Source organism: Glandiceps talaboti, chromosome 14, assembly GCF_964340395.1.
Source record: "Glandiceps talaboti chromosome 14, keGlaTala1.1, whole genome shotgun sequence".
Classification (NCBI taxonomy): domain Eukaryota; kingdom Metazoa; phylum Hemichordata; class Enteropneusta; family Spengelidae; genus Glandiceps; species Glandiceps talaboti.
In genome coordinates, this window is record NC_135562.1 from 7,533,915 (window position 1) to 7,545,593 (window position 11,679).

The 11,679-nt window shown below is 38.0% G+C and overlaps 1 protein-coding gene and 1 non-coding gene across 2 annotated transcripts; both read right to left on the reverse strand.

Annotated features, from left to right (window-relative positions):
* Positions 1 to 1,768: 1,768 nt before the first annotated feature.
* Positions 1,769 to 8,796, reverse strand: LOC144445929 (N-acetylglucosamine-1-phosphodiester alpha-N-acetylglucosaminidase-like). The gene is made up of 6 exons (XM_078135572.1): positions 8,596 to 8,796; positions 7,381 to 7,869; positions 6,816 to 6,955; positions 4,804 to 4,912; positions 4,259 to 4,387; positions 1,769 to 2,250 (listed from the first exon to the last, which is right to left on the reverse strand). The coding sequence occupies exons 1-6, from the start codon at positions 8,673 to 8,675 to the stop codon at positions 2,193 to 2,195; spliced, it is 1,005 nt and encodes a 334-aa protein (XP_077991698.1). The 5' UTR covers positions 8,676 to 8,796; the 3' UTR covers positions 1,769 to 2,192.
* On the reverse strand, positions 2,919 to 3,037 carry LOC144446066 (5S ribosomal RNA). The gene has a single exon (XR_013481951.1). It is a non-coding gene; the product is annotated as a 5S ribosomal RNA (ribosomal RNA).
* Positions 8,797 to 11,679: the final 2,883 nt, after the last annotated feature.

Below are 11,679 nucleotides of genomic sequence, written 5' to 3' on the forward strand. Positions count from 1 at the left end.
TGGGAGATACCCTTCAGAATTTGATCTGTGATAAACCTACAACGTTGCTGTAGTATGCTGTTGGATTCCTGTATGAGGAAGTTCTGAACTCTGTTTTTGCTTGGAAACTGAATGTTTTGCCGGGACTGTGAATGATACATTGTGTGGAACTGCACATTTCATCAGTGAACAATCGTCAGCATCGTCTACAATTTGTGAGTGTTGCGGTGCGTCCCAAGTCTGCACTTCGATAAGCGACAGAAGAGACTTTACATCGTTAACAATGTTAGTAGTTTTATTTGCCACAACCAGTCATTAGTAATACATGTAATTGTCAAATGCACGCTATGTTTTTTTATATTTATATTGTAAGCATATTTTTCGTACAAGAAATTTCGGTGTACAAAGTGTTGTAATTTTTTTGTTTAGAGGGAAATTAGACCAGTTCAAGATAAACCTGTGACATCTATGTGTGTGTTCTTTCTTATTTCTCCAGTGATTTTGATCCCTCCCCCATCCTGTACTTTAGAAAAACTCGGCTTTCATGACAACTGGTGTCAGAAGTGGTAAACAAACAAACAAACAAACAAACAATATATACTGATAAACATGAACGACAGAATAATTGCAAATCAATATCAAGTGTTTCTATGCAACAAGAATTACAATGTTTTCCTATATGTGTGACATAGTCACTGTGTGTAATATATGTATGTATGTATATATAAACAGTGCTCAATACATATATGTATGTAGAGTGGTGTAAATAACACAGTATCAACACGCTGTTTTACGATCATCAGACGACTAACATTTGTAATTACTCTGTCAATCATGTTTGTCAGTATATATTGTGTTGTTATTGTTTGTTTGGTAATTTGTGTTTGTTTGTTTGTTTGTTTGTTTGCTTGTTTGTTTTCGCAAACATAAATAACTAATTATAAGTCTGCCCCCATGGTGTTACATGCAACTCTGACATGTGTAGCACACGGGGGAAGGGGGGGGGGGTACTCTCGGCCATATACGGATATGAGCAGCCCAGGCCAAATGGGTCACCTTTTCACGGAAAATACGTTGAAAGATGGGTCGAATTTTCACTGGTCTGAACATTCTCTAATTATGGGGTCGATAACATGGGAAACGTCTTCAGGCTTATTATCTGTGGTCCTACTGTGAATACTTGCTATGAATCTGGCCACAGCTACTCATGTCCTAGTGTAGCTGCTAGACCTCGGGTGTTCACCCGAAACAATATTTCGAGGGTGTGCGTCTGAGCATGTGGGTTATACTTCCATGGTCTGAGCATTATGGTCTGAGCGTGATCTGAGTGTCCATGTATACAATGAAAGGATTATGCAAATACCCGACACTTCTTTATTTCTGTTGATATAAATGATAAGGCCAATTAACACATTTCTACCAACTTAGGTTGGGAAGTGCTCAATGGTCACACTTTAGCATCGGGAGAATTGTAATGCCCATCCGAGCAATAGTTCATATACACTACACTTCTAATGAAAAACGCATCTCAACTGAGACTTGAGTTTTAGACCAAACAGTATATCTAATAGGGTACAAGTAAACTGCGAATACAAAATTATATAAATAGTATCAAAAATAGCGTTGTGGCAAAACTCTCCATGGAAAGATCTATTAGGGGCCGTGTCATTTAAAAAACTGACGCACGACAAACATAATTTCGTCGAATTCTTTTTGTTTATTAATAAGGATTTTTTAATTCCATACTAAAATGAAATCGTCACAGGCAGTTATTTTTCTTGTCCTTGAGAAATGACTTCGATAAACAAATACTGTACATGTGCCGACATACACGAAGCACTAAAGAAAGATACACGTTCTAGAATAACTATATGGCAAAGTAACCCATGGCCTGAGTGTTGGAAAATAAATGAATGACAAAAACAAACACTTTAATTTTACAATGATTATAGTTTTATTATCAACACCTAAAAAAGAAGGCGTCTTTTAGCTGATATCAAATATTTCTGAATCGATCATTTCGATAGACTTTAGGTCAACTTTGGGTGAAATCATGACATGCTGGATTAAATACGATATATTTTCGTCTGCATATGTTCATCCGCCTATGCTTACGTGAAATATCGTCTTCAAAACAAATTTACATATACATTATCTTGGTAAAAAAATTAGTCATATTTGTTAATTTGTGAGATCGTTTGGCATTCCTTTTCTTATACACAGAGAATTGTTGTTACTTTTCTTGAGCACCGAAATATGGAACCGGTTGAACTGGGAATGAAAAAAGAAATTTTATAATAAATACTACAGTTTATACAGACTGACAATAATGACCTTTAAGTAGAGTACGTCATCCAGGTAGTAACAATATTCATAAGTTATAGATATACATATGGAATAAATTGTTGTCAAAATAATTTTGGAACCACACCACACGCGCGCTCCCCCCCCCCTCTCTCTCTCTCTCTCTCTCTCTCTCTCTCTCTCTCTCTCTCTCTCTCTCTCTCTCTCTCTCTCTCTCTCTCTCTCTCTCTAAGCTCTCTCTCTCACTCTCTCCCCCCCTCTCTCTCTCTCTCTCTCTCTCTCTCTCTCTCTCTCTCTTTCTCTCTCTTTCTCTCTACGTTGATTCAGAAATGATAGTAGAAAAGAAACAATAGTTGGCTTTTTATTGCAGGTTAAAATGAACATTCTGTTGTAACATATACGATCGTTACGGCAATGTCGTGACTACCCGTGGGGTTGCGCCTCTAGTGAGGAGCGCCATCTACGACAAAAGTTACTGATGAATTTATAACCATTTCACCCTGTCCTTGTTGGACTTTGTTATTTTATTTTTTTTACAATACATGTACTATGAAATATAGAAGAAGAAAAATAATCATTGAATCGTATCTCGAGTAATAGTAAAGTGAAAAATTATTCAAGGAATATAAAAAAAATGCCTACGGCACGTGGTATTCCCAGGCGGTCTCCCATCCAAGTACTAACCACGCCCGACGCAGCTTAACTTCGGTGATCGGACGAGAACCGGTGTATTCTACGTAGTATGGCCGTAGGCAGGTGTTACAGGTAAAAACACAAGATTATATACTAACGACTCGTTTAATACGCACTAGCAAATACATAAAGACAGCTTGGTGTTCAATCTGTCACCACCATATTGAAATTGTACTAGAAAATACCAATTATTAGACATTGTACATGTTCATCAGTGGGTCGACTCTATTGTCCAGAAACAGGTTGAAATCATGCTCACCGTTGAGGGCGCTGATTTTTGGGCGTGGACCCCCGGGATTACAGCTACAAAAATTATGTTCACCCACTGGTGATGCAATACTCTTTAGGGTGTAAGATAAGTAATTTATTGTACCTAAGGCCTAAACAAATTGTTTGGTTCCGGTTACCCGACCCCACCTAGTTTTTTCACTGACGACCCTAAAGGTTTTTTTACGGAGTAGAGAAAAAAAATAATAAAATTGCGAAAATTGTGAAGTCTAGCAAGAAATAGTGGATGCGAAAATTCAACTTAAAAAAGCAATATAAAACTGTTCTTCACTCTGTAATGGCTGTACATCTGATGAGAAGAAACCAATAACACAGAGACCATATGGAAACCAATGGTAAACATAACTACCTGAACTAGACACTCACATATGGAAAAAAATCAACAACAAAAAAAGAATTACCTACCCCACCTATTCTTTAAAAAACCTACTTTTTGTTAGGCCTAATAAAATATTGTTTTTTAAATATTCCATTTGCAGCTAATGCAGCTTTAAAATTGAAAAAAATATGCATGTTATGGTATCAACTTCCGATGATCCACTTTCACTGCCCCTTGCTAGGAAAGGTAAGTGGTGCACATTTCACTGTTTCAGTGACCGACACCTATTCATTCATTAATTATTATAATATATTGGACCAGAGAAATTTAAAACATTTGAAACGATGATCTAAATACACTTTGGTTTTATCTTTCAAACCTTATACAACCCATAACACCAAAGCAAAGCATTTTCTGTATATACCACAATCATTTATAGCATCCATATCAAGTGTAAAAGTATACAGTTTCATTTGCTAATTGACAACATTAGAAAGGCCACATGCTAGGCTTGTAAATAAACCAATTGCAATGCAACAGTATACTTTTACACTTGATATGAATGCTATAAATGAGTGTAGCACATAGAGAAAGTGCTTTACTTCAGTGTTACTTGTTGTAGATAATACAGTCCCTGAACAATGGTTAATTATTATATTTATCCGGACAACTTACCAATAATCCGATGGATATCCAGTGACCGTCTTGTTGACTACGGTTGTAGCAGAACCACCGCCATCTAAGTTGATAGCATTGATAATACCCTGTCGTTGAAGGAAGTAAGCAAACTCCCACAGACTGACCCTGAAAGCGAAGTACAGCTTGAACTTTAGTAGCTCCCAACATCGACCTCTGAACCCAAGAGTAGTTATGTTGGTGGGTGGGATAGACGAAGATTTGAGACAATAATATAGAGCGCCAACAACGACGCGTTCAGTGTGGTTACGATGGTAGTCTGGGACTATACTACACTCTATTTCGAGACACAAATTTAAAAGTCCTTTCCAGGGTTTACAAGGAGGGGTTGGCTTCATAAGTTATTGGGATGGATATCGAGAAAACCTATATAAAGGTTACTTCGTGTAGATATTCCTGAATGCATGAGTCTCTATGCATCAACAATCAGATTTGCGTGCATTTCAAATCAACGATTATAATATTGAGGGTTTTGAAATCATTCTAGGGGGCAAATAATTGTCAACATGAAACGGTATATTTACCCAATAAAGTTACTTTTGCCGTCAACCTGTACCAGGATAAGTCGCCCGTCTTTATCGTGACCTACAGCCACCCTGGCTGACACCTCGTTAATAAAGTCGTTCATTGCATCTGAAAATAGTTCATATGTAAATTGATTGTCAAATTCGATATCAGGAAATTTGTTTGAAAGTATCATATGTTAAATCTAAATTGTAATAGCTATATACTTTCAGTTTTGTAAGAAATGGTTTAGTGGATCAACCAACCAAAAACTAAGTTGTCCTTTTGTAGAAAAGACACCTCATGAAAAATGAAACGCAAAGAATTAACTAACAGACAGACAGACAGACAGACAGACAGACAGACAGACAGACACAATAAGCTTAGAGGCAAAATTTAAAACCAGAACCCCTTTCATGTGCTTATACCAGAACATGTTAGGTTTTGTTTTTGTCATTTTCTCACAAGTCTAAATGAGTATTTTTTCCCAAAAAATCTTGATATTTTTCATCCTTTTTGGAGTAAAACGACTGGTGCAAGCCTTTTGATTTCAGGCGATGATACACATGGTGAAAATTTAAGACTGCTGAACCGTGTTTACTAAATACATTAGCGTTATTCAAAGACTTCGTCTTGATAATGGTAGTACGTATTTTGGAGAGGCTTATAACGTGTTTCTAAGACGAAAGGTGGTTGATGTGATCCTTTCAGCCGTGATAGGGAGTCAACAGTTGACAGAAAGGTGGAGTAAACGACAAACACACACTCCCAATGACGTCATGCCAGGCACGTGGATTTCTCTTTGGTGGAAAAATATTACATCGTAATTGGCCCAAATTTGTAAAACCATGGAACAACTCGGTGTTGAAGTTTTCGTGAAACAGTGACAAGCGAAAGAGTGGAGATGTTATTGCAGCCAAAAAGCATTGGGTTAGTAGCGTGCCAGTAGATGCATACCCCCCCCCCCCGAGTAAAAAACCCCAATCGGTCTTATATTAGTAATTATATTATACCAGTATATTGATGGTGGAAATCGAGGGATCTGATTGGTCTAGACATCGAGCTAGCGCGTCTAAAACGAGTGATAATGCACTGCTGGTACGATAATGCACTGCTGGCACGCGTCCAAATTTTGTTCGTCTACGAGCATTGAGTTGTAGTCCGCCGTGATACTGATAGTGAACTCTTCGAATTGTCAGAGGAGGATTTTCTCTCAATGAGACAATATTTTATGAGAAATTATGAAGGAAATTTCGAAAGCAACCCAGTCATCGCGTATTTGTTCAAATCATCGCCTTCTACATGTACTAAGGTCAAGGCGCTAGGCATGCACGAGATCGGTCGCGGTCCCAGCCTCGGCGCGGTTGGAGTGGAAACATTGGTGAGCTGTCCTGTCCTGTCATAAAAATGAAGCAAGTGAAAGAGGTTACACTGGCCGACTTACCATTAATCTAAATAGAAATTTGTCTGGGATCCTGTCCTAGAGTATCAGTCATCAATCCGAGAGGGAAATCCTCAAACCCGAAAATCTACTGACGTAACTTCCAGTAATATAAATACATTGTAAATATCAACCTGCCGCCATGCCTATCGTCTCACTTCACCGAGTCGCGAATTCGGCCGGGAACGATCGATCGAAGCACGCTGTATTTAATAAACCACTTCAAGTTTATACCTTGAGTCAAACAGGTTGTTTATTCATCACTGTGCACTTTTAATGAGCCGATCAATGTACAGATTATCCCTAGAAACGACGAGCAGATAAAATAAATCCAGTCGCTGCACGACGTTCACAGTTGCCAAGATCAGCTGTCATATGAAACGAGAAAACGTTAGTTCTTATCTTGTTTCCGATATTTTCAATATACTGGTATAATATAATAGCGATAAACCACCCCCTGGGGAAGGTATACCACTCGGTTTTGACCAGTGAACTCAATATATGCACTCGCTATCGCTCGTGCCGTTCACTGGTCAAAACCTCTTGGTATACCATCCCCAGGGGGGGGGTTTATTGCTTAAATAAACCTACCCATTTCATCAATATTGTCCAGTTCTATCATTTTACTTTCATTGATATAGACTTTCCCATTTCTGAGTAACCAGATAACTCCCCCAACCAGTTGTAGATATGGCACTGTAGGATGGACTACTTCGTCGTGCGACAGATACCTGTAGATTGAGAAGAGTGCCCTCTTGTGTTTGTTTTCAACTAGCGGATACGTTTGTTTTTGTTTTTGTTACACGTTTAGTTGGTATCGCGGTAAGATTGACTTTTAAATATTTGTTCGTAATAATCCACTGTTCCTACTTCAGTTATATCATTCGAAAGTAATAATTAATAAGTTGAAAATTAATCATATCACACAATTCAAATAATTGCAGGTTTCCAAGATCGCATGTAAATGTAGTGTATACATGTACGTTGTATTGTGAGAAGGTTATTATCAGGTTGAAAACTTCATTTTTTAATATTGAAAATGAACAGCCTGTCACGAAACACATTCGTCTTAAATTTACGCTTGATAACTAAATGCTCACAATGTTTAGGAATACTTTCAAAAACATCAAAAAATCATCCAATCAAATTTACTCACCCAAAAATCATTGACTCGTTTTTCTGAAGACCAAAGTTCACATTTTGTGTGTCCGTTTGTTCAGCCTGAACTAATCTACCATCGCTTATAACATTTCCCAAGCATGCACCTGTTATGACGTCAAAAAATCCTGCATTCATTCCCATGATGCATTGCTTTTGTACCGTACTGTTAACCACTGTCTCACGTTCGTGACGTTGACAGCCACCCTCGCTACCTGGTTCTAAAACGGACAATGTCATTGGATCGTTAATGATGACGTAATGTCCATAAATCACTTTATATTCGCCCTTGTCGCTTGTAATATTGTCTATAAAATGGCGGACTTCCATCAGTGGTTCTCCCTTCTGTCGATGATGTGCTGGGAACGATTCGTGAGTCTTGTTGCCATAGAAACCACCTTGTAGCTCGCGGACACTGCTGATTGGACGGCGTGCACCATGGTGACCCGGTTTGTATGGGGTCAGCCAGTCCCCGGTAAAAGAATTTCTGTTGAACGAAATACGATAACACAAAGTAAGTTCAGTAGCTTTGCGGAATAAATGACATGCGTCACATGACACAATAACATGACGTCACCGATGAGTACGCTCTTCATATATAAAAATGCAATAAAATTACAAATAATCAGTTTTTAAATCCAATTTTTAAAAAAACCTATCAATTACAGGGACGACTGACATAGACAAGTACAATTCAAAATTTATGACATCACCACTTTCACTTCCTGATTCTGTTTTGTTCGCATTTTTTACATTTATTGAAAAGAAAATTGCGAAATTTAGAGCTTATTGCTCAATTCTACGTCTATCCCACCCTCTCAGACCAAACACCGGACTTTGTTTCTTAGTGTGACCTATAGTTCTCCTGTCACATCACTATGTGAACTCTTGGACCACTGAAGAACAGTTCTTTATTGGTGTGGTGAACCTAGGGCATTAAAAGTAAGAACCGCGGCTGATCGAGTACAAAATATGTTATCTGATCTCTCTCCAGATGTAGATATTGCATGGAAGTAAAAATATCTGATGTAATGAGTTGACGGGGTCATATAAATTTGCAAATGTTTCACAAGTTAGTACATGATTGTTCTGTGAATCATGGGTATTAATACCTAAAAGGATGTGAAAGTTATACGACTATCCGTGTATTCTAGTACGGGTTGTGTTCCTCGTTAGATCGAAAGAAGTACATAAATGTAAAAGCAAATCTTACGTGCTTTCGGTACAAACGGTCTCCAAATAGAGTAGAAACACACAGTACAATGCAGTGCGAAGTCCTTGTTTCGTATACATGGCTTCGTGCTCATTTCAATGTTCTTCCCGATGTTGAATTGTTGGCTTGAGTGGCGTGACTGTGTATGGCCGGTCAAACCTTGGAGTCACTGCATGCCGACACCAATACAACACGGAAGCTTCCGTGTTACACAGTGCAATGGCGCTTATAATAAAGTAAAGGTCAAAGGTTATAGTCCCTAGAAGATTCCAAACACCAGTGACCATTCCTATAGTGGTGCATACCATTGGCCATTACAAAACGTTGCTACACAATTTAGTGCATTAACACAACCTGCCTAGGTGCTGTAACCATAAAATCTAATTTCAACTGTTGTAAGAGCAGATAGTGAATTTGTTATAAAACTTGACGTTTACAAATTACTATCCTCGGCTATAATCATCATGAAGTTATTAGGCCTACTAAAAAATGTGTGGTTCCAATTATGCTCAATTTTAGAATAGGTGGGGTAGGTAGATTTTTTTATTTTATTTTATTGTATATTTTTTTCTGTGTGAGTGTCTAGTTCAGGTTTTCCATTGTCTTCCAAATGGTCTCTGTGTTATTTATTTCTTCCTATCAGATGTACACCCATTACAGATTGGAAGAACAGTTTTATTAAAGTCTTTTTAAGTTGATGTCAGTTTCAGCATCCACTATTTCTCGTGAGACTTCACAATTTTTGCGATTTTTTTTTCGAATACGTAAAGGGTCGGCAGTGAAAAGCTAGGTGTGGGTCGGGTAACTGGAAATGAAAACAATTTCCCAAGCATTTTAGGCATTAGTGTGAGTGCGTTGCGTCCGTGACCCCAGTTTTGTACTTTCGGGGAAACAACTCACCCCCTCCCCCCCCCAGACCGAGATGAGCATAATGAGACTATCCGAGACTGTTTGCTTACCCAAAACTTACCATGGAGAGTTTTCCCGCTTTTTACCACTTTAGACTACCTTTCAAAGATATGTGTGAATCGTATGATGTAAAATAGTATGATAGAGAAACAAAGGCCTAGCATATTTTCATTTTTTGATAAAACGACTTCTTTAACCTACAGGCTATTATCAAATAGCATTGTTTTGCTTCACTTACTAGCATGTGTATGAGATCTCCTGTGTTTAGCATATTTGCAAGGTTGGAAATTTGAAGATTTTTGGCTACATGTTGAAGGACTGAAATGAAAAACCACAGAGATTACAAATAATAATATTAAAACACTGCTAAACTGTCTTATTATTGGGGAGGGGGGTACGTTTGGATAGGGTAGACCATATGTTACGGCACATCCAACGAAGCTGTACTTGGCGATTGTGGAAGAACTCCACTATTCATAAAGTCAGTCGCAAAAATCGTATTGGTTACACGTAACGGCAAATTCTCGCAGTGCACAATCACTAGAATTGGCAAACATAAAATCACATGAAAAATCGTCAGTCCATTAAAACTAATATCACTGGTATGTAAATGACATGGAACTTGAAATTTTCAGTTCTACAAAATAGATAATGAATATCTTGGTCCACCTGCATTGATGGCACTGCTAAAATTGTTCATCAAACTTGACAAAATATTATGAATCGGGTTCTGTACACTGTTATAATTTAATAAACAGATTAATTTAAAATCATAAAACCCCCAAAACACCCACAGTTCGTTCAATTGAGGGTTTGCTCTGCGTCTATAATAAATCCGGTATGACAGATCTGAGTAGTTCTGATGAAAGTCTTCGTAGTGCTTATTTCCAGAGCTGCCATTATGATAGCCAATGCTGCCGTACAGATTTACCAAAACTCGTTCCAGGCCATCCAAGACAAGGGTTTTGAGTGTCTGGAGAACTTGATGCATATTATGTGTGTGTGTGTGTGTGTGTGTGTGTGTGTGTGTGTGTGTGAGTGAGTGTATGTATGTGTGTGTGTGTGTGTGTGTGTGTGTGTGTGTGTGTGTGTGTGTGTATGTAGGTTGTTATTGTCATAAGCAACACGGTTACATAGCTGAGATGATGTGTTGCAGTCTAATGTTGGTTCGGATCACTCTACTAGTCTTGTGGTGTGATCACGTGACTCCACATCGTGTTATCCTGCCAGTTAATAAACAGGCTAATAAAAGATTATTAATTAATATTTTGCATTACTTTGTCTTTTACATCAAGATGGTTACTTTGATGTCTGTACATACGTGAACTCTCTCCGATATGATTACCTCCATTTGTTTCCTTTCATTGTTTCCCAATTACATAATTACGTTTCCTTCAATTCGGCGAGAGAGATTCACTTGTCCTAGCACTATATATATATGTTAAAACCAGTAAAGAAACCTGTTTGCTTTACAATGACGAAATGAAATTATTTAGTGAACCCCCGCGCTATTCTGCCAGTGGACAAAGTGGTTGAAACCCTAACTGGGCGTCCACTGATCATATGCTCAACGTTTCATTCGTAAAATATTTCTTTTCCGGTTCAGTGGAATATAATTATACTTTTCCTTCTTCCTTATTATTCAGTAAATGTCAACGTGTTGGTTAAACACTGACCCGGAATATTGGGTCATGAGCAATGCCGATTCTTTTCACTGTTTCTGTCCCAACGTTTCATTGAATCACTCTGACTCCAGATTCAGAAGTTCCAATCTCGCTATACGGATAAATGCATTCACTTTCCTCGTTCATGACAACGTTACTTTGTACTTTAACATGGTTACATACATCTACATTCACCCTCTCACTTTCAAAATTATTTGTCTTGTCTTCATTATATACAATGCTATATTCATATATCTAGAGTTCACTACACACATCGCATGGCAGACTTAGTTATAGTACCCGTATGTTGGTGGCTCACTATATACATGGTATACATTGTATGGCAGATTAGTATGGGGGGGGGGGGGCGTCAATGCGATTTGCTGAACTTCATTTTCTTACATCTAACCACATTTCGAAAACTTTCATGCCTTCAATGATAACATGTTCTATATTTACTACTGAGATGTTGATCAGTTGATTAAAACTTACTTCTAATGTGCTGTATTTC

Bases quoted from the DNA above. Each gene is read 5' to 3' on its own strand.
- LOC144445929 (XM_078135572.1), bottom strand. From the start codon at position 8,675: ATGTATACGAAACAAGGACTTCGCACTGCATTGTACTGTGTGTTTCTA. The intron at 4,388-4,803 runs GTAAATATACCG...CTTCGCTTTCAG, and splicing joins GGCAAAAGTAACTTTATTGG to GGTCAGTCTGTGGGAGTTTG. The intron at 2,251-4,258 runs GTAAGTTGTCCG...TTTCATTCCCAG, and splicing joins GGATATCCATCGGATTATTG to TTCAACCGGTTCCATATTTC.